This window comes from Rhinoraja longicauda, chromosome 16 (assembly GCF_053455715.1).
Source record: "Rhinoraja longicauda isolate Sanriku21f chromosome 16, sRhiLon1.1, whole genome shotgun sequence".
Taxonomy (NCBI): Eukaryota; Metazoa; Chordata; class Chondrichthyes; order Rajiformes; family Arhynchobatidae; genus Rhinoraja; species Rhinoraja longicauda.
Window position 1 is genome coordinate 28,255,627 of NC_135968.1, and position 22,778 is coordinate 28,278,404.

General features: G+C 42.9%; 1 protein-coding gene across 1 annotated transcript in view; it reads right to left on the bottom strand.

Annotated features, from left to right (window-relative positions):
• Positions 1-278: 278 nt before the first annotated feature.
• LOC144600833 (uncharacterized) overlaps positions 279-22,778 on the bottom strand; it is a 91,038-nt gene continuing 68,538 nt past the window's right edge. Inside the window, exons 22-27 of the mRNA XM_078412723.1 lie at positions 20,453-20,547; positions 15,829-16,123; positions 14,982-15,124; positions 14,409-14,543; positions 13,030-13,175; positions 279-567 (exon numbers count right to left, since the gene is read on the bottom strand). Of these exons, the coding sequence (XP_078268849.1) occupies positions 412-567; positions 13,030-13,175; positions 14,409-14,543; positions 14,982-15,124; positions 15,829-16,123; positions 20,453-20,547 (970 nt within the window). The 3' untranslated portion in view covers positions 279-411. The remainder of the gene's footprint in view (positions 568-13,029; positions 13,176-14,408; positions 14,544-14,981; positions 15,125-15,828; positions 16,124-20,452; positions 20,548-22,778) is intronic.

Sequence of the window (22,778 nt, forward strand, 5' to 3'; positions counted from 1 at the left end):
GCAATTTGGATTGCCAATGTACACTGCCGAAAAAACCGAGAGACGTTCCATATTGTTGGAAGACAATTTAATTCCAGTAGTCAAGGCCTTGAAGTACCTAACAATGCAATAACTGCAGTCACTATCTCCAATTTCATATCATTCTTTGACACCAAATCTCTATTATACAGGGCTGACTTGTTAAATTTGCTTCTTGGGACTTAATACAATATGAACATTGTGGGGAAGGATTTACGAGCAATTTGGTTAACCTGAATTATCAAAAGAAATCAGATGGCCAAACACTTTTTCTTTCAGGGTATTTGAAAGTTATATTTTATTAACAATTAATACACAGGGTGGGCAACACAACCTGTAGCTGAGCTACCAAATATAATTTTTGATTTCATTCGCATGTTGAAACAGTAAAATCTAATGAATTATTCCTTGAATCCAGCTATGGAATGTGCTGACACGAGCATAAACACCAGGCTTGTTCGCCACTCCACAGCGATCCCCCCAGCTCACTATTCCATAGAGCTGATAACGTCTGTCGTTCAAACAGGTCAGTGGTCCTCCCGAGTCACCCTGCAGCAAAGTGAACAGCGTTGCATCAATCCATTTTTCTCTTATTTATTTACATTTATTCCCTTCCTCTGCAATTTAAGTTTTTGGCTTTTGCTGATTGCAGTTTGAATCAGTCACAGAGCTACACGGCCTGAAAACAAACCCATCGGCCCAATTGGTCCATGCCCATCAACTTGACTAACTGAGCTAGTTCCATTTCCCTGCGCCTGGCCCATCACACTCCAAACGTTTCCTCGGCATGTTACTATCCAAGTGCATTCTAAATGTTGTAATTGTAGCAATGGAGGTCAGCACCAAACCAGGGTTGACTGGAGCTGCCACCCTTTTAGCTTTTTATTATTATAGAGTCAGAGAGTCACACACCGTGGAAACAGGCCCTTCGGCCCAACCTGGCCATGCCGACCAACATGCCCCATCTATACTAGTTGCACCTGCCCATGTTTGGCCCATATCCCTCGAAACCTAATCTATCCATGTACCTATCTAAATGCTTCTTCAATGTTGCAAAACTACCTGCTGTACATGTATTCAGTTTTTAGGATTTTGAGGACTCTGGAATGTCCAGCTTACATTGCACATCCCTAAATGCTCTTGAGAAGTTGCTGGTGAGATACCTTTCCAAACTGCTACAGTGCTTTTGGTAAAAGTACTCCCTCAATAATGTTGGGCAGGGAATTTCAGGATTCAGACAAAGGGACTGTGACTTCAGTTTTTCCATGGCTCCTTGGTGGCACAGTCCTGACTTCATGTCATGAGCAGTCACTCTCATCTCATCTCTGCAATTTAATTCCTTTATCCTCGGTTAGATCAAGGCTGAGATCAGGTCTGGAGCCAAGAAAATGCTCAACTGGTAATAGGTGAGCTGACCATCAGAGAGCAAGTTATCCGTGAGCAACCGCAGCTTGATAACAGTTTTGTTGACTTCTTATATCAAACTGTTGTAGATGAAGTGAGTCACATTGGATTTATTCTGCACTTGTAAACTGGATATACCTGATCAGTGCTTGTGTGTAACTATATGCAACTACTTGGCTAGAAACATAACTAGTTCTGAAATACAGGGTCGTTTGGCTTGTTGCTTGGCCTTGACTGTTTCTGATGCTCTTAGACTTTTAGTTTAGTTTAGTTTAGAGATACAGCACAGAAACAGGGTCTTCGGCCCACCAGGTCCACGCCAACCAGCGATCCCCATTACACTACTACACACTTTACATGAGGGATAATTTAGAATTTTCACTGAAGCCATTAACCTACAAACCTGTACATCTTTGTAGTGTTGGAGGAAAAGGGAGCACCAGGGGAAAACCCATGTGGTCACGGAGAGAACATACTAGCACCCCTAGTCAGGATCGAACCCGAGTCTCTGGCGCTTTAAGGTAGTAATTCTAATGCTGAGGCACTGTGCTGCCCAGTGATGTTTTCAGACTTTTCTTGATATCATGTAGAGTGAATGGAATTGGCTAAAATGTGAGTTCTGTAATGGTGGGGATTACCGAAAGAACCTGACATGGATCACATTTTCAACACTTCTGGCCGAACATGGTTGCAAGTGATTCCACCTTGCCTCTGGCACTCACATGCTGGGATCTGCCTTCACTGATGAAGGGAGTGTTCTAGGAGGCTCCTCCTCCCATTAGTTATCCAGTTGTCCTGCATCGCTCAGGTTAGAGGTTGCAGATCAGCTGAGCTTTGGACTGATCTGTTGGTTATGAGATGGCCTAGCTGTCTATTGCATGCTGCTATCCATGAAACCTGAGAGTTCCTGGGATATTGTGCCTTATTTTAAAAGGTAAGGAAGTCCTGCGGAAGATTGAAATAATACAGAACACAGTGGAAACATTCAGTAGGTCAGACAACGTATGCTGAGAAAGAAACAGAATTAATGTTTCAGGTCTAAGATCCTTTGTCAGAAAGGTACTGGTGAAGGGTTCTATTATGCAACCTGAAACATTAACACTGATTCTCTTTCCATGGATGCTGCCTAACCCGCTAAGTACTTTCAGCATTTTCTGTTTTTTTCCCCCCAGATTTATTGACAATCTGCACTTTACAAAATGTCCTTACTTACAAAATGGTAGTTTAAAAAAACAAAAAAAGGAGAACATTCTGATAGAAGGCGAGAGCCAAAATAGGTTTATGTACAGTAACAAGACAAAAATACAAAACTTAATGGTTTAAGAAAGTAACTAGATTGAAACTAAAAATTAAGCACATAAACATTTTTAAAGCCTCATATAAAATAATGAACAGGAGTTAGAGGAATCATACAAAAGGCATCTGTATGTAGCTGAAGAAAGCATTAAAAAAATATAAGCATAAAGGATAGGCAAATTACATAGTGTAGCCAAAGGTACTCAAAAATGCTTTAGGACCAAGTTTGTGGTAAAGCAAAGGTCATGGACCAGATGGGCCTATTAGGAGATAAATTGGGTAAAACTATTACAGATGATTAGGATATGGGAAACATATTGAATAGATTTTTCACATCAATTTTCACAATTGAAGACTGAAGGCAAATTCCAGCCAGAGTGAATGAGACTCAGTGAGCCACAGAACCTCTCAAAGTTAGAAAACAATGGACCAGAGTTTGGAGCAATAATGACCGCAAGGCTACTGATGCTCGCTGTTATTATTCTAGGAGAACTGACAACAACTTTGGGATTTCTGCCATTTCCTACTTTGACAGAGAAACTCAAGCTGTTGTCAATAAATTCAGAGTCTCCCTTAGCTGCGCTGTTTGTGGGGTTTTTTCTACCACAGTCAAGAGGAATCACTAAAGTTGACACTTTCATGTAAGCTGTTTATGAACTAGTCTCTCTGCAAAATACCCGGGGAACTTTACACATTGTTTTATGTGAACCAATATTTTTTTTAGTGGCCTGTACTGAGCAATAACTTGTGCATAAGGAAACTATTCGATCTGAACAAAAACATCAAAATATTCAGTATAAGGGCAAAATTTTGATTTTGCTGCATCTGCTGGATATGTAATGCAATGAGATGCTTATTGAACTCTGCTTCTGAGATTTACCCTTAATTTCAATAAAACAAAATTTCAAAAGTAGAGTTCAGTGTACTCTGTTATTATGTATTCTAGCATATACAATCACGGACTAATTGCTGTCCTCAGGGTTTTTTAATTTTAATGTTTTTTTAAAATGCTCACTTATGATATTTCAGCTTCTTTCTTAATGTTGCGTATGTCCCAGTATTTATTTACCATTTTGTATATTATTTTAAAATGGAGTTAAAAAAGGGCGGCAGACTAGCTCAGTGGTATAGCTGCCGCCTTTCAGCGCCAGAGACCTGGGTTCCTATTGGAGCTCACCAGAGAGAAGGTTTTTCTGGATTTAGTGTTGTCTAATGAACCAGATTTAAAAAGGGAACTCAAGGTAAAGGAACCGCTAGGAGCTAGTGAACATAATATGATGTTTTAATCTGCAATTTGAGAGTGAGAAGTGTCAGTGTTGCAGTTGATCAAAGGGGACTATGAAGACATGAGAGAGGAGCTGGCCAAGGTCGACTGGAAATGGATCCTAGTAGGAATGACGGTGGAACAGCAATGGTAGGAATTTCTGGGCATAATTCAGAAGTTGCAAGATTATTTCATTCCAAAAAGATTCTAAAGGGAGTAAGTGGCAACCGTGGCTGTCAAGGGAAGTTAGGGACGGTACAAAACTACAAGAAAAGGTGTACAACATAGCAAAGAGTAGCAGGAAGCCAGAGGATTGGGAAACTTTCAAAGGACATCAGAAGGTAACAAAAAGGGCAATACAGGGGGAAAAGATGAAGCACGAAGGTAAGCTCGCCAAGAATATAAAGAAGGATAGTAAAAGCTTCTTTAGGTATGTTAAGAGAAAAAGATTAGTAAAGCCAAATGTGGGTCCCTTGAAGGCAGAAACAGATGAAATTATTATGTGGAACAAGGACATCGCAGAATAGTTGAACAGGTACTTTGGATCTGTCTTCACTAAGGAAGATACAAACAATCTCCCAGATGTACTAGAGGGCAGAGGATCTAGGGAGACAGAGGAACTGAAAGAAATTTGCTTTAGGCGAGAAATTGTATTGGGTAGACTGATGGGACTGAAGGCTGATAAATCCCCAGGGCCTGATGGTCTGCATCCCAGGGTACTCAAGGAGGTGGCTCTAGAAATCGTTGACGCATTGGTGATCATTTTCCAATGTTCTATAGATTCAGGATCAGTTCCGGTGGATTGGAGGGTAGCTTGTAGCGACCATAGGGATTGGTCCTGTGAGTCGAACCCTCGGATTGGCCAGCTAGGTCAGGTGGTGGTTTTGGCGCCCAAAAACAGTCAGTGGGAAGAGAACTTCGAAGCGAACAGTTTGATTTAATGGTTGTCTGTAATTTAGTTTGTTATACTTTGTAATCGAATATTGCTGCCGCAATAAACTTCTTTAACAAAGAACAAGCCTCCAGACCCGCCATAAGCTAATGTTATTCCACTTTTCAAGAAAGGAGCGAGAGAGAAACCAGAGAATGAGACACCAGTTAGCCAGACATCGGTGGTGGGGAAGATGCTGGAGTCAATTATTAAATAAATATTAACGGCGCATTTGGATAGCAGTAAAAGGATTGGTCCAAGTCAGCATGGATTTATGAAGGGGAAATCCTGCTTGTCTAATCTTCTGGAATTTTTTGAGGATGTAACAAGTAAAATGGATGAAGGAGAGCCAGTGGATGTAGTATATCTGGACTTTCAGAAAGCCTTTGATAAGGTCCCACACAGGAGATTAGTGGGCAAAATTAGAGCACATGGTATTGGGGGTAGGATATTGACATAGATAGAGAATTGGTTGGCAGACAGGAAATAAAGAGTAGGAATAAATGGGTCCCTATCAGAATGGCAGGCAGTGGCGAGTGGCAGTGGCAATTATTTACAATATATATTAATGATTTAGATGATGGAATTAAAAGTAACATTAGCAAATTTGTAGATGCCACAAAGCAGTGTGAACTGTGAAGAGGATGCAAGGAGGTTGCAGGGTGACTTGAACAGGTTGGGTGAGTGGGCAGATGTATGGCAGATGCAGTATAATGTAGATAAATGTGAGGTTATCCACTTTGGCGGCAAGAACAAGGAGGCAGATTATTATCTCAATGGTGTCAGATTAGGAAAAAGGGAAATGCAACAAGACCTGGGTGTTCTTGTACACCAGTCACTGAAAGTAAACATGTAGGTACAGCAGGCAGTGAAGAAAGCTAATGGCATGTTGGCCTTCATAACGAGAGGATTTGAGTATAGGAGTAAAGAGGTCCTTCTGAAGTTGTACAGCGCCCTGGTGAGACAACATCTGGAGTATTGTGTGCAGTTTTGGTCTCCTAATTTCAAGAAGGACATCCTTGATAGTGAGGGAATGCAGTGTAGGTTCACGATGTTAATCCCCGGGATGGCGGGACTGTCATATTAGGAAAGATTGGAAAGACTGGGCTTGTATTCACTGGAATTGAGAAGGATGAGGGGGGATCTTATAGAAACATATAAAATTATAAAAGGACTGGACAAGCTCGTGGCAGGAAAAATGGTCCCAATGTTGGGGGAGCCCCAAACCAAGGGCCACAGTTTAAGAATAATGGGGAAGGCATTTAAAACTGAGATGAGAAAACACTTTTTCACCCAGAGAGTTGTGAATTTGTGGAATTCTCTGCCACGGAAGGCAGTGGAGGTCAATTCACAGGATGAATTTAAAAGAGAGTTAGATAGAGCTCTTGGGGCTAGCAGAATCAAGGAGTGTGGGGAGAAGGCAGGCACAGGTTACTGATTGTGGATGATTAGCCATGATCGCAATGAATGGCGGTGCTGGCTCAAAGGGCCGAATGACCTCTTCCTGCACCTATTTTCTATGCTTCTATGATCCTGACTATGGGTGCTGTCTGTACAGAGTTTATACGTTCTCCCTGTGACCACATGGGTTTTCTCCAAGTGTTCTGGTTTCCTCCCACACTTCAAATACGTACAGGTTTGTAGGTTAATTGGCTTCGGTAAAATTGTAAATTATCCCCCAGAGCTAGTGTATGGTGATCGCTGGTCGGTGCGGAATTCTTTGCACCACTGTGGAATTCTTTGCCACACAAGGCTGTGGAGACCAAGTCAATGAATATTTTTAAGGCAGAGATAGACAGATTCTTGATTAGAATGGGTAACAATGGTTATGAAGAGAAGGCAAGAGAAGGAGGGAGAGATAGATCAGCCATGATTGAATGGCAGAATAGACTTGATGGGCCAAATGGCCTAATTCTGCTCCTCTCACATGATCTTATGGCCTTATGACTCGGTGGGCCAAAGGGTCTGTTTCCACGCTGTATCTCTAAAGGTTACAGTACAAAAGTGGTGCTTTTTACTTTCTGACCTGCTGTCTCTAAGAATTATTGACTATGATTGAGGGGGGCAACCAGCCAACCCTATGACACCACAACTGTTACACCTTGGATTACATTGAATATTGTGCGCAATTTTGGGCACCACATCTGAGGAAGAATGTACTGGCTCTGGAGAGGGTCCAGAGGAGGTTTACAAGAATGATCCCAGGAATGAGTAGGTTAACGCATGATGAGCATTTGACGGCACTGAGCCTGTACTCGCTTGAGTTTAGGAGAATGAGGGGGGACCTCATTGAAACATTGAAATAGTGAAAGGCTTGGATAGAGTGGGTGGATAGAGAGGATGTTTCCACTAGTGGGAGAGTCTAGGATTAGAGGTCATACCCTCAGAATTGAAGGGCGTTCTTTTAGGAAGGAGATGAGGAGGAATTTCTTTAGTCAGAGGGTGGTGAATCTGTGGAATTCTTTGCCACAGAAGGCTGTGGAGGCCAAGTCAATGGATATTTTTAAGGCCGAGATGGACAGATTCTTGATTAGAACGGGTAACAAGGGTTATGAGGAGAAGGCAGGAGAATGATGTTAGGAGGGAGAAATAGATTAGCCATGATTGAATGGCAGAGTAGACTTGATGGGCCAAATGGCCTAATTCTGCCCCTATCACTTACGATCATATGAGCTGACAATGGGCAGGAGCTCACTCAGAAAAAGGGGCCGGTCTCCCCATAGAAATCCCCAAAGCTTTGTGGGAAACAAATGTCCACGAGTTGCATTGCTAACGGCATATTTTGAGCTCAGAGTGTGTTGTAAGAATGAACGAGGTGTAGAATCACTTGAAATACAATAAATATCATGTTAAAACCCTCAAAGGATTCATAGCAAAAAATAATGATGGTCAGTTTTATGATTTTCAGAGCTCCAGAAAGAGTCAATGACCAGAGGATGCTGAGGATTCGGGATAGGGGGGTGAAAACTATGAGCATTATTTTCACTCCCTTCTCAGTGAGATAGAACTGTGAAGGTGGTAGCCAAGAGTTAGATGTCCATGTATAACGAGGTCTGAATCAATGCATTTTTTAGTGGTTTACATGAAAAGAACAAATAGAAAAGGCAAGAAGCATATAGATTGTAGCTCTGGGGCAGGTATAATTACATCAAGGTGTCAGCGTACAACTACTTCTTGAAGAACCATGCCTCGTATCATTAATATTGTAGATGCTTCTTCAAAAGGAATAGGCTGCGATTTACAGGACATTAATGCAGAATAACATCACCATGCTCTGCCAAAATTATTTACTTATGCTAGAAAACAAATGGGTTAATTATGAGGATTATTGAGAGCCTTTGAGGGGAAGTATAGTGGTCTACACTGTCTTTGAAGAGAACTGAAGGCCTTTTCAGAGTAAGTAAATTGTACTAATTGTAGTAATGGAGCAGGTATTTTCAACAGCGTGTTTCTGAGATAGCTATCAAAATTTGCAGTGAGATCTTGATCAGCTGAGCTCGTGGGCTCAAGAATGTCTAATGGAGTTTAATGCAGGTCAGTGTGAGGGATTGCATTTTGAGAATTCAAACAGGACAGGACCTACACAGTGAATGGTGGTAGCTCCCTGGGGAGTGCCGTAAAGCAGAGGGATCTAAGGGTACAGATACACAGTTCCGTGAAAATGGTGTCACAAATATATCGGGTAAATAGATAGGTTTGTTTCGGCGCCAAAATGTGTACCTGCCTAGGCGAAGTCTGCCACATTATTTTACTGGGTTGTATGCAAAACAAAGCATTTCACTGTACTAAGGTACATGTGACTTATAAAGTATCATTGAAAGAAGGCTTTTGGTATATTGGTCTTCATCAGCAAGGGTAGTGAGTATATAAGTTGGGATGTTACAGTATGTTACAGTTGTACAAGACGTTGGTGAGGCTGCATTTGGAGTATTGTGTTCAGTTAAGGCCATCTTGCTACAGGAAGGATGTCATTAACCTGGGAAGTGTAATGATCTCATAAAGGTGTAGAATGGAAAATTCCAAGATATTCACCCGGTAATCTTGGAAAATCAATATGATGGAGGAGTGGATCCCTATTAAATCCATTTTTTAGGATGTGGAATTTACCCTAGGGGATTCAATTCTGATGAGACCTCATTGGTCTGAAGTGCACCAGTGACTGAGCTAGCAGGTCTGAGAGTCCAGGGATGCAGCCTGCAAAAGGCAATATGCATCTCAAATGTATTAATCACAGCCGTCAACAAGTATTTTGGTTTGTTGCTCACTTACACTATCTGTTAAGTAGAATTGTTTAAGATTGATAGGCTTTGAATGAATCCATAATACTCAATTTGGAGTTCTACAACAAAGAATGAGCCTTTACCTTTCATATTTTAATAAAGCTCCCATCTTTAGCTTAGTTTAGAGATACAGTGTGGAACTGATGCACTGAGTCCGCGCCAACTAATTATCACCCATACACTAATTCTATATTATCCCAGTTTCGCATCCTGCACACTAGGGGCAATTTACAGAAGCCAATTAACCTGCAACCCTGCATGTCTTTGGGATGTGGGAGACCCGTGTTCGATCCTGACTACGGGTGCTGTCTGTACGGAGTTTGTACATTCTCTCCGTGACCTGCTTCGGTTTTCTCCGAGATCTTCGGTTTCCTCCCACACTCCAAAGACGCACAGGTATGTTGGATAATTGGCTTGGTAAATGTAAAAAATGTATGGGATAGGGTTAATGTGCGGGGATCGCTGGTCGGCGTGGACCCGGTGGGCCGAAAGGGCCTGTTTCCACGCTGTATCTCTAAACAAATTGAGCACACGGTGAAAACCCATGGAGTCACAGGGAGAACGTACAAACTCCATACAGACAGTACCTGTAGTCAGGATCTATCCCGGGTCGTTGGTGCTGTCAGGCAGCAACTACACCTCTGCAAGCACATCAGCCTTCATATCAAGAATGTAACTTTTATATCAATTTATTTTTGCCTGCACAGCAATCCAATTTTTCAGTGGCTGGGATATGCTACAGCTGAAAACTGCCCGTCACTTGAGAGTGCATCTTTAATGCAACATTTTGATATAATTGGGCCTCTTTGATTTTTGTGAGTTCTATGCCTGCATATTTATACACAAGATTGAAGAGCTTGAATTTAAACCTCCTTGCAAAGAGGAATCATGTGGGATCGGAAGAGCTGAAATGAATCCAGGTTGCAAGGAAGCAGGAGAGCTACTATTAATTCCTGGCCATACTCCCTTGTTAGTAAAAGTCCAGTTGCTTTCTTGGGCATTGGATCCTGTCCGTGCTAAGCTCTTGTCACATAACAGGTGCTGGAGTTTGCTGCATCAGGGCTGTTTCAAGTGAATGGGCGTTGAGAAAAGGGGTGGCAATTTGGCACATTGATTGACTTTTATCCACAGTAAGGTTGCATTTCTTGACCTCAGCTACAGGTCCATCTCAAATACTGTAACATTTACCTTGGAGAAACAAGAGAGTGCAGACGCTGGAATCTGAAGCACAGAAAAAAACTGCCGGAGAAACTCAAGCAGCATTTGTAGTGGGATAGTAGACATTTCAGGTCGAGACTCTGTATCAGGACTCAAGCTTCATTCCTGATCAGGGTCTAGACCTGAAAAGTTGATTCACTCTTTGCCTCTGATACTGTTTGATCTGCTGAGTTTCCCCAGCAGTTTATCTTTGCATAACATTTATCTTGCTCAATCATTACCAGGTTACACTCTGTCCCTGGCATCTTGAGTAGCTCTACTTGATGAAAGTTCCTCAGCACTGGATAATTTGTAAGTTTAAGTGTGAATTTCCTACAGTCTCAAGACTGAGTCTGTAGTGCGTAATGGAAGCCAGACTACACATTGGTGGCTCAGTTGTGTCGACTCTTTGGGCCTTTTATCATAAACTGCAGTCTCACAAGATGTTTGCAGCTGGTCTATCATATCCTATTAATCCTGCAAGCCTTCAGTTTAGTTCTGAGTGACCTGTTTTACCAATTTTTCTCTCAAAACTCTTTTGCCACAAGTTCCCGCAGTAAAGTAAAGCATCTTGGCTTGAAAAATCTATTGGAAGGTGTTTTTAAAAAAATGGATTCTACACAGTTAAATTTTGTTGGAAGATGACTACATAATGAAACTGTGGCATAGCAGTAGAGTTGCTGCCTTACAGCGCCAGAGACCCGGGTTCAATCCTGACTACGGATGCTGTCTGTATGGAGATTGTACATTCTTCCTGTGACTGTGTGGGGTTTTTTTCCGGGGCTCCAGTTTCCTCTCACACTCTAAAGGTTTGTAGGATAATTGGCTTCTGTAAATTATACCCAGTGTGTAGGATATAATTAGTGTGCGGATGATGACTGGTTGGCGCAGGCTCGGTGGGCCGAAGAGCCTGGTTAAATGCTGTATCACTAAACGAAACCAATAATCTGTCCTGCCTGTTTTTCAATGTAGTGATTGTTCTTCTTGTCTCCTGTGTGGATAACTTACTAATGCACATGATTCCTAGTCATATGGAATGGTGTCCAGTGGTGTGTTGATGCTTGGGTCATTTGTGCAAAGGTCTTCACAATAAATGTGGGGTAGACCACAGCAGACAAGCCTGGCACCTCTCTACCCTTCCCAGATGACCTAACCTGAATCATTTCAAATGGTGAAAGGGACTTATATTTTGCAATGGAATCATGCAACTCTGATCACTTGCAAAATAAAAAAAACACGTATTGGGTCACTGTGCAGTATGACATTCATACACCTTTGCAGACCTCTGTGTTTTGCCTCTGCAAATTACCCTGCTAATTGATAAGTCTGCCCTCTGTATCTATGCGTTTAATTTAATTCTTTGCTGATGTGTTTATGAACATACCTTCTGGACTTGCTGGAACTATGCATTTCAAATATCTTTCCAAATCTAATGCCTTCAATCCTTCAACAAACATTTGCCATCTGCATTGATCCAATGTTCTTATAGTGCATGGTTCTAACTCTGTATTTTTCTAAGAACAAAGAGTTTTGAGTTTGGTATTATCCTTTTCTTCTTGCTCCTTATCTCTCTGCGGAGCTACAACACTGATGCCAGATGTCCTTATCATAAGATCATAAGTCATAGGAGTAGAATTAGACCATTCGGCCCATCAAGTCTACTCCGCCATTCAATCTTGGCTGATCTATCTCTCCCTCCTAACCCCATTCTCCTGCCTTCGCCCCATAACCTCTGACACCTGTACTAATCAAGAATCTATCTATCTCTACCTTAAATATATCCACTGACTTTACCTCCACAGCCTTCTGTGGCAAAGAATTCCACAGATTCACCATGAAATTTCTCCTCATCTCCTTCCTAAAAGAACGTCCTTTAATTCTGAGGCCTAGGACCTCTAGTCCTAAACTCTCCCACTAGTGGAAAAAATCCTCTCCCCATTCACTCTATGCAAGCCTTCCACTATTCTGTACGTTTCAATGAGGTACCCCCTGATTCTTTTAAACTCCAGCAAATATAGACCCAGTGCTGCCAAATGCTCATCATATGTTAATCTAATACATATATCATGTTCATCCTCAGTACTATTGGGTTAACGAGGATGGTCAAAAGGTCAGACATGATAGTGGGATGATCAGTTGTGTTGCTCCCTTAGATAATGAACTCTATTGAACGATTTTCAAAAAGTAGCTGCAAGTTGAACAAAATTATCATCCTCTTTGAATGATTTACACTTTCAGGAAAGAAATAGGTATTTTCATATTAACAAGGTTTTAGATATTATCAAAAGAGACCCTACGAATGTTTTTCTTTCATTGTTTGCCTTTCTTATTAGCAGTTTACGAAAAGGACGAAAACATTTGGAGTCAGTGATAATGTGGTGCAGCACCGAGTAAATTAAAGTTAACCCTTGCCATGTTCCGTGGTATGTTTACCTTTAAACTCTTTTCAAAAATTAGCAATCAGTCAAGATTATTATCCTGGTTGAATGGGTGTTATTTGGAAGGGTGTTATTCTGACTGACTGGAGGCCTGTGACCAGTGGAGTTCTGTAGGGATTGTGGGGAAAATCTATTTCAAACTAATCAGAAATAGGCAAGATCATTCGAGCAATGAGAATAAAGGTTGAAGGTGCAACTCACCTGACAAGAATCCACTCCACCTCGCTCTAAATTCCCTGCACAAAGCATGGTTTCGTCAAGGACACCATTGTAAGACACAACTCGATTGCAAGAACTTTGAGAGATTAGTTTTACTTTTGCATCCAATAAATAATCTGAAGCATTTCCTGAAAAGAAAATATTGCATACGGGTATTTGATTTTAAAGCATCGCATTTTCACCTTCTTTATTAGGCCCTTTGTGCCGACATGATACCAAGTTAAACCTATCTCCTCTGCCTGCACCTGATCTTTAGCCTTCCCTTCCCTTCCCTGTACATTCATGTGCCTATCCTAAAGGCTCTTAATTCCCACTATCGTATTTGCCTCCATCGCCGGCCCTGGCAGCCTGTTCCGGGCACTCAGTACTATCTGTGTAAACAAAAAAGCCCTGAACATCCCTTTTATACTTTGCCCTGCTCACTTTAAAGCTATGCCCTTAGGGGAGGAGGAGGAGAGGGAAGGGAGGGTGGAGGGGGGAGTGAGGGGGAGGGGGGGGGAAGGAGGGGGATGGAGGGGCAGAGGAGAGGGTGCTGCACCAATGCAGGAAAGGTTTGGGCCTAACGGGTCCACTTGGTCTAGTATTGTTATATATTTCTATCGTGTCGTCCCTTCACCTTGATGCTCCAGAGAATATGATCCATGTTTGCTCCACCGCTCCTTATAGCTAATACTCTCTAATCCATACCTAATTCTGGTAAACCTCCTCTGCACCCTTTCCAAAGCCTCCTCATCCTTCCTGCAATGTGGTGGCCAGAACTGCATGCAATGCTCCAAATGCGGCCTAACCATAGTCATATAAAACTACCACATTACTTTCTGAACTCATATACTCAATGTCCCGATCTTTGAGAGAAGTATACAATATGCCTTCTTTTCTACTCTCTCTATTTGACCCCAAGATCCCACTGTACATAATGCTGTTATGGGTCTTGCCTTTAACTTTCCCCTTACCTCTGAAGTGCAACACTTCTCATCTTCTTAGATTAAACTCCACCTGCCATTTTTCTGTTCATTTGAGTAGCTGATCTATAGTCCTGCTGTATGTTTTGACAACCTTCCCCAATTCCATCAAATGACACCAATTCCATCAAATTTGGTGTTGTCTGCAAACTTACTTGCCAAACCCAGCTACATTTTTAATCAAGTTGTTCTTCTATACATACATATCACAAACAACAGAGATGCCAGCACAGATCCCTGCAGAATTCTGCTGGTCACAGCCCTCCATTCACAATGACACTCTTCCACCACATCCCTCAGTCCTCTATGAGTAAACCAGTTCTGAACCCAAATTGCATCCTATGCATCTTAATCTTCTGGATCAACCTACCATGAGGGCTTAATGATGCATTTGTGTACCTTTTTCTGTTAAACCCCATCCTGAAATGTAGCACAGAGAGGAGAGAGGCAAATCGTCATCTGTCAAACAAGCTGCCTTAACATATTTGGTTTCCTTGGCACACATTCCATCCACACTTTTCAACTTCAATAAAGCTGAAAGATAAATAAGATTACGATGTTAGGATTTCACACACAAATTCCCAAATTCATCTTGGGTGGGAATTGCTCTTTTGAGTTGTTTATAATTCTGTTGGAAATCTTTGCAGGTGAAATTTCATGCTTCATTTTGAATTGGACAAAAGAATTTAAAAAAGGTTAATCCAAACAGATTGTGGAATACAATTCTATTGTGGACTTCATTAATAATGAATTTCATTTGGTTAATCTGCCTCTATGATTAAAACTTTGACTCTAGAGGTAATGATATTGGAATTTCACATGCCATTGGGATATAAAAATACAAGAAATGCACGACTGAATTTGAACATTTGAAATATTAAAAAATATATTCTATTGATTCCAGCCATCCAATTAATATAACATCCTATCACACTGAGAGATAAATAGAATAGAATGTAAACAATTCCTCACCAATATCATTGGACAAGGCGTGCACCGTGTTTGCATAATCCGGATGTATAAAAATTTGTTCAACATCAAAAATCTGTTCGTTGAGTCCTGTAAGTATTAAATTGTTTTTCCCAAGTAATATTTGATAATGTTTGGCTTGTATGCTGCAAATCATAGGGGTAGAAACAAAACATTTTTTTTAGAGGGAATTTGTACACAAATGAACTTTAATGAAACAGTCATTTCCATATTAACCCATGGGGAAAAAAACTAAGCTTTCTAGGCAGATAATGTTATAAGAAAAATGAATGACATCAAAGCAAAATGTCAAATAATATATCTAATCTTATTTTATGTTGTCTCGTCTTTCTGGATTATCTAATTCCCTTTTCTAAATTATTTGTTCTTTGCCATTTGCTCTTAGATTTTCTCTGCCTTAATTCCTGCCTTACATGTTGAAGGAAACACTTATCTATTATTTTATACTTCCAACGACCTATCACTTAATTCATTGACTAGGAAAGAACTGCAGACGCTGGTTTACACGGGAAATAGACACATAATGCTGGAGTACCTCATCGGGTCAGGCAGCATCTCTGGAGAAAAGGAAAAGGTGATGTTTTGGGTTGAGACCCTTCTTCAGATTGAGGACCAATTTGACCTGCATTTTACTCTGACCTGCATTTTATAGTAGTTACATACCTTGCTCTGTTTATTTGCCATCTGTTTAACATTCCTTCAATCAACTTGATAAACTTCATCAACAGCTTATCACTATAGAAACCCTGGCTTTGTCGTATTTCCTTTATCTTATCCAATTCTCATTCACACTACCTGTTACATCTATTATTAGTATTGAAGCACATGCCTTATCTCCAAACAGTGAGCTGCAGTAACAACCCAACAGGGTGCAATCAAGGTTCCTCCACATTGATGTCCTTCCTCAAAAATACCAAGACGAATTTTTAGTTGTAAAGACGCTTGCCATGGGTGCCTGCCAAGAACTGTCTTTCTTCCACCAAAGATGCGACTTAAAGTTCTTCTGAAATCCATTGTTTCTCCACAGCTTTCAAATGTTTGAGGTGCTGTTGTCGGGAGAGACTCAGTTTCAGCGGTAGGCTCAGTTTCAGCAATATGCTCAGTTCCTGAAGTGGGAGTAGATTCTACATCAAACACAAGATGCATATTAGTTATTAATGATTTTGATTCTAATAGTTTGCCAACAGAGAAGCCAACACCAGGCTTTATGGTACAATGCAAAGACTTGTGCTAAGGCGCAGTTCATCATTTATCTCGATGTCATCCCAAAGTACGTCACCATTACAAAGTTTTATTTGGATTGCAGTTGGGATTTTATTTGGTGGGGTTGTGAGGGAGAAAGATCTTTTTACTTTTGTTTGCTCTCTTTCTGATAGTTTTGCAACCAAACATTGTGCAAAAGCTGAAACTGTGCAAAAGATATGGGGAACCTAAAACATAGCTATGTTGTAGGAAGGAATTGCAGATGCTGGTTTAAACCAAAGATAGACACAAAAGCTGGAGGAACTCAGCGGAACAGGCAGCATCTCTGGAGAGAAGGAATGGGTGACATTTCGGGTTGAGACTCTTCTTTCAGACTTCAGCTGAACATGATTGCATTTGCATCCTTATTCTACACCACCTTCAACTTCAGATTGATTAGTAGGACTAGATGTTACAATCCCTAAGGTTTACACTACAATTGACTGGTGTTGTTCTTGGGGGTGACCACTAGGTGATATTGCTACCATTCAGACACATCTTCAGTTGTGTACCTCAATGTCACTGGGTGTTTCGACCTTTTATCACAAGACACCCTCAGCCGAGGCAGGCCCACCGCAGGGTGATCAGACCTGGGTGTGTGACTTATGGTTAGCCTCTAGATGGTCACGTGGCAGCCCAGACAGCATCTCTTCTTTTCAGCCACAGCCAGTGACTGCTCCATTCGGCGGCATTGGCAAGTTCTTTGATTTCCCTCCTTTGGGCCTGCCCTCTGACTCCTACTTCCCTCAGTAGCCTTGCGGTGGAACTGGCTACAAAGCCCCTGCACCCCACCTCCACTGGACGCACTCTTACACTCCAACCTCGCTCCTCTGCCTCTACTGCAAGGTTGGAATATCTCAGCCTTTTCCTTTCATATGCCTCGTCCTCAGCCTCCTCCCAGGGCACCGTCAGCTCAATGATGAAAACACGCCGACAGGAGTTGGACCAGAGGACGAGGTCTGGTCGCAGGTTGGTAGCTGCGGAAGGAAAGCCTCTGGCCTAGGTCAACCCGCATCTCCCAGTCTCTGGCTGCGCTCAGTGGGCATAAGTTGATAGGTGAGGTGGTAGTCTTCCGTTTCTCTCCTTCCCGGATGAAGGATGGTATTTGCGGGAATGTTATCTGGGCATTGATAGGCATGGCGTTGGTGGTAACCCTCTTGCACTCGAGTGCAGCTGCCAAACACCTCAGCACCTGGTTGTGTCGCCAGGTGTATCTGCCTTGTGTTAGGCTGGTCTTACAACCAACCAGGATGTGCTTGAGGGTTGCTGGAACTGCACACAGGGGGCAGGCTGGATCCTCTCCCAGCCAAAGATTTAAGTTTATGGGAGAGGGAAGGACGTCATATGTGGCTCTGATAATAAAGCTCAACATACTTGACTCCATGTTCCACAGCTCACTCCATGTGATCTTCCTCCTTTCAATGCCATCCCACCTCATCTAGCGGCCTTGCTTGGCTTGAGATATAGCTTTGGCACACCTGGCTACTTCTTCTTGGCGGCGCACCTCCTCCACCACCAGGTGCCGACGTTCAGCTGGAGTAGCCTTTTGCCAGGTAGGTATCATTGCTCCCAGGCCAAAGCCCCCTCGGCCTTGTTGGACATGGCCCACTATGTCCCGGTGTTGGAGGGCGGATTTTGCGTCCAGTACCACTGCTGCTGGAGTCCATTTCTTCCCAGTTACTAGGGTTGGAGCGACACCTCTTACTATTGGGTCCCGGGATTCTGTTAGTGTCATGTCCAGCCTTGCTTTGGCGCATTTAAATACCTCCACCAGGCTTGAGACTGGCAGTGAGAGGGCTCCATTCCCATAGAGTCCTATACTGCTGAGGCATCTCGGTAGCCCAAGCCACTTCCTCACTTGTGAGTTCACCAGTCTCTCCAGCTGGTTGACATGGGATAGAGTGACCTCGTAGATGGTAATTGGCCACATGAGTCGGGGCAGCAGACCGAATTGAAGGCACCAAAGCTTCAGCTTCCCTGGGAGAGCAGTGTTGTTGATTTGCTTGAGGCCACTGATTGTATCCTGCCTGATTTGTTCCACCTGCTCTGCGTCCTTGAGGTATGCGGTGTACCTTCGCCCGAGGCGTTTGACAGGCTTCTCCAGGACAGTTGGTATTGTCTCGTTATTGATGCGGAACCTTTCGTCAGTGAGCCAGCCTTTGACGTTGGAAATACTGCAGGATTTGCTGGGTTTAATCTCCATTCGTGTCCATTTGATATTTTCCTGGAGTTTATCCAGCAGGCATTTGGTGCATGCTTTTGTCATTGTTATTGTGGTCATGTCATCCATGTACAGCGTTCTCCTCCGACTACCCATTGTGATGCTCGAATGATTAGCTCCATTGCCATATTGAGTCAGCAAAATATATATATTTTTTAAAAGTTACAAGTGCTGGAAATCTGAAATAAAAACAGAAAATGCTAGAAACACTCAGGAGGTCAGGCAGCATCTGCGGCAACAACTGCATTTCATGTCTCGTACATGGAACATTTATTATTTCTCTTTCCATGGATGCAGCCTGGTCGACTGAGTGTTTCCAACTTGTTCTCTCTCTACGCCACCCATTCCTTCTATCCAGCGATGCTGCCTGTCCCGCTGAGTTACTCCAGCATTTTGTGTCTAAAACTTAGCTACATTTTTCCCATGATCTTTTAAAAGGTAATATGATTCGGTTTATCTGGATCAGGTTCCAGGCTCAATACTGGCATGGTCCTTCAGGAGCTGTTGATTTTCTGAAGTTAGCACGATTCTTCAAACTGCCTATCCTTTCCCCTTTGCACTGCATTAGCAGGTACATGTTTCAAAATTTTACATGTCAAAATATATGCAGTTAAATAGAGAACTGATAAACATCAGTTTTATTAATAAATTATTTAGAATAATTTTAACAATTATTTTTCAATTACTTTAAATACATGGAAAGGCTATATATCTATCTATATATGACTAAAACTTTATGTTTGTGTGATTATTTATTTGTTTGCCCATGCCTGTGATGTTACCTTATTTTTGTGCCCCCATCACATGATGGCGCGACACCTTCATCCAAGTTTCATTCAAATTGGTCTTATATATTTAAAATTAGAGAGATTTTAAAGTTAAAAAATTACTTTATTAAACTGACGCTTGGCAATGTTCAGCGTATGACGTCACAATGGGACCCGCCCAAGTGACGGCCAATGAGGGAGGGGGGCTCACGATGACCGCCGTGGGCAGGACCCGCCAGTGATGGGAGTGGCGGCCAATGGGGGGGGGGTGCTGTGGGCTGACAAGCTACCACTAACTCACCCACTCCATCCCCCTGAACCCCCTCCTCCCCCCCCACTCACATACTCCATCCCCCCTGAACCCCCCTCCTCCCCTCCCCACCACTCACCCACTCCATCCCCCTTCAACCCCCTTCCTCCCCTCCCCCCACTCACCCACTCCATCCCCCCTGAACCCCCTCCTCCCCTCACCCCCACTCACCCACTCCATTCCCCATCAACCCCACTCCTCCCCACTCACCCACTCCATCCCCTTCAACCCCGCTCCTCCCCTCCCCCCTCACCCACTCCATCCCCCCTGAACCTCCCTCCTCCTTCCCCCCCCCACTCACCCACTCCACCCCCCCTCAATCCCCCCTTATCCACCCCCTCCTCCCTCATGCACTCACCCTTCCCCCCCCCCTCGTTGGGAGGACGAGCTGCATTTTCGACGTCAGTCTGCATTTGTGATGGTGCAAATGACAGCGACCCGTAGCAAGCCGCGGGGGGGGGGGAGGTGGGGGGTGTTGAGGAGGTGTAGGGTGTATGTGTGGGGGGGGGGGGGGGTAGGGGGTGTCCGCCAAGAACAAAGAGGGACCATTGGGACTCTGATCAGTACTTTTGTAACTTTTTTGGCGCCAGGTACGTGGTGACTCCTTACGTACATTGGGTATTGTATTCATAGACAATGAATTTCACTGTTCCTAGGTACATACGATAATAAAATATCATTGATGTATCTTTCCTGTCACTGACTATGCATGTTCACTTTAGATTATAGGGAGTACACGAGGCTACGTAGGGACAGGCAGTCTTACACAAAAAAGAAACGTGGGAGGTGACGCACAAAAGGCAAGGAAGCAGCGAATAATGCACTTTTGACCAGCTCTGGTCAGTCATTCACAATATAACAAAGACATCTGCAGTTCCTTCCTCCACATAACAAAGGTTTGAGCTCCACTCACCTCTCTGGCATTGAGAGATTGAACAAAAATCCCACTTCAGTCTTCCATTGTGTTCTTTGAAAAAGCACCAAGGTTTATCATCATCATCAGGATTCCTGATCAAAGATAAAGTTAGTACACCTCCATTTTTACTTGTGGACAACACAATGAAAATTAATATTCACCCTTTTTGGTGCAGTTTCATGTTTTCTCTTTTTTTCCTCTCAAGATCAATCTCCATCTTTCAGTCTGAAGAAATGTTCCGAACATAAACGTTGCCCATTCCTATTCCCCAGAGATGCTGCCTGACACGTTGAGTTACTCCAGCATATTGTGCCAATCTTCATGCTTTAACTGACAGAATAAGGCACATATCTAAGGAGGAACTGTAGGTGCTAGTCTACACTGAAGATAGACACAAAATGCTGGAGTAATGCAGCGGGACAGGCAGCAACTCTGGATAGAAGGAATGGGTGACGTTTCGGGGCGAGACCCTTCTTCAAACTTCAGCTGAACATGATTGCATTTGCATCCTTATTCTACACCACCTTCAACTTAATATTGAGTCAGCAAAATATATATTTTTTAAAAGCTATAAATGCTGGAAATAAAAACTGAAAATGCTGGTAACACTCAGCAGGTTAGGCAGCATCTGTGGCAACACCTGCATTTCAAGTTGCGTACATGAAACATTTATTATTTATTTTTCCTTAGATGCAGCCTGGTCTACTGAGTGTTTCCAACTTGTTCTCTTTCTATTATATTGAGTCAAAACTATTGGTCCTTCCCACAATAACTTATCTGAAGGAAATCCACACTAGGCAGGAAATGGTGTTGGGTAGACTGATGGGACTGAAGGCTGATAAATCCCCAGGGCCTGATGGTCTGCATCCCAGAGTACTTAAGGAGGTGGCTCTTGTAATTGTGGACGCATTGGTGATCATTTTCCAATTTCTATAGATTCAGGATCAGTTCCTGTGGATTGGAGGGCAGCTAATGTTGTCCCACTTTTTAAGAAAGGAGGGAGAGAGAAAATGGGAAATTGTAGACCAGTTAGTCTGACATCAGTGGTGGGGAAGATGCTGGAGTCAATTATAAAAGACGAAATTGCAGAGCATTTGGATAGTAGTGACAGGATTGTTTCGAGTCAGCATGGATTTACGAAGGGGAAATCATGCTTGACTAATCTTCTGGAATTCTTTGAGGATGTAACTAGGAAAATTGACAGGGGAGAGTCGGTGGATGTGGTGTACCTTGACTTTCAGAAAGCCTTTGACAAGGTTCCACATAGGAGATTAGTGGGCAAAATTAGAGCACATGGTATTGGAGGTAGGGTACTGACATGGATAGAAAATTGGTTGACAGACAGAACGCAAAGAGTGGGGATAAATGGGTCCCTTTCAGAATGGCAGGCAGTAACTAGTGGGGTACCGCAAGGCTCGGTGCTGGGACCGCAACTATTTACAATATACATTAATGACTTGGATGAAGGGATTAAAAGTACCATTAGCAAATTTGCAGATGATACAAAGCTGGGTGGTAGTGTGAACTGTGAGGAAGATGCTATGAGCTTGCAGGGTGACTTGGACAGGTTGTGTGAGTGGGCGGATGCATGGCAGATGCAGTTTAATGTGGATAAGTGTGAGGTTATCCACTTTGGTGGTAAGAATAGGAAGGCAGAGTATTATCTGAATGGTGTCAAGTTAGGAAAAGGGGGCGTACAACGAGATCTGGGTGTCCTAGTGCATCAGTCACTGAAAGGAAGCATGCAGGTACAGCAGGCAGTGAAGAAAGCCAATGGAATGTTGGCCTTCATAACAAGAGGAGTTGAGTATAGGAGCAAAGAGGTCCTTCTGCAGTTGTACAGGGCCCTAGTGAGACCGCACCTGGAGTACTGTGTGCAGTTTTGGTCTCCAAATTTGAGGAAGGATATTCTTGTTATTGAGGGCGTGCAGCGTAGGTTTACTAGGTTAATTCCTGGAATGGCGGGACTATCATATGTTGAAAGACCGGAGCGACTAGGCTTGTATACACTGGAATTTAGAAGGATGAGAGGAGATCTTATCGAAACGTATAAGATTATTAAGGGGTTGGACACGTTAGAGGCAGGAAACATGTTCCCAATGTTGGGGGAGTCCAGAACAAGGGGCCACAGTTTAAGAATAAGGGGTAGGCCATTTAGAATTGAGATGAGGAAAAACTTTTTCAGTCAGAGAGTTGTGAATCTGTGGAATTCTCTGCCTCAGAAGGCAGTGGAGGCCAATTCTCCGAATGCATTCAAGAGAGAGCTAGATAGAGCTCTTAAGGATAGCGGAGTCAGGGGTATGGGGAGAAGGCAGGAACGGGG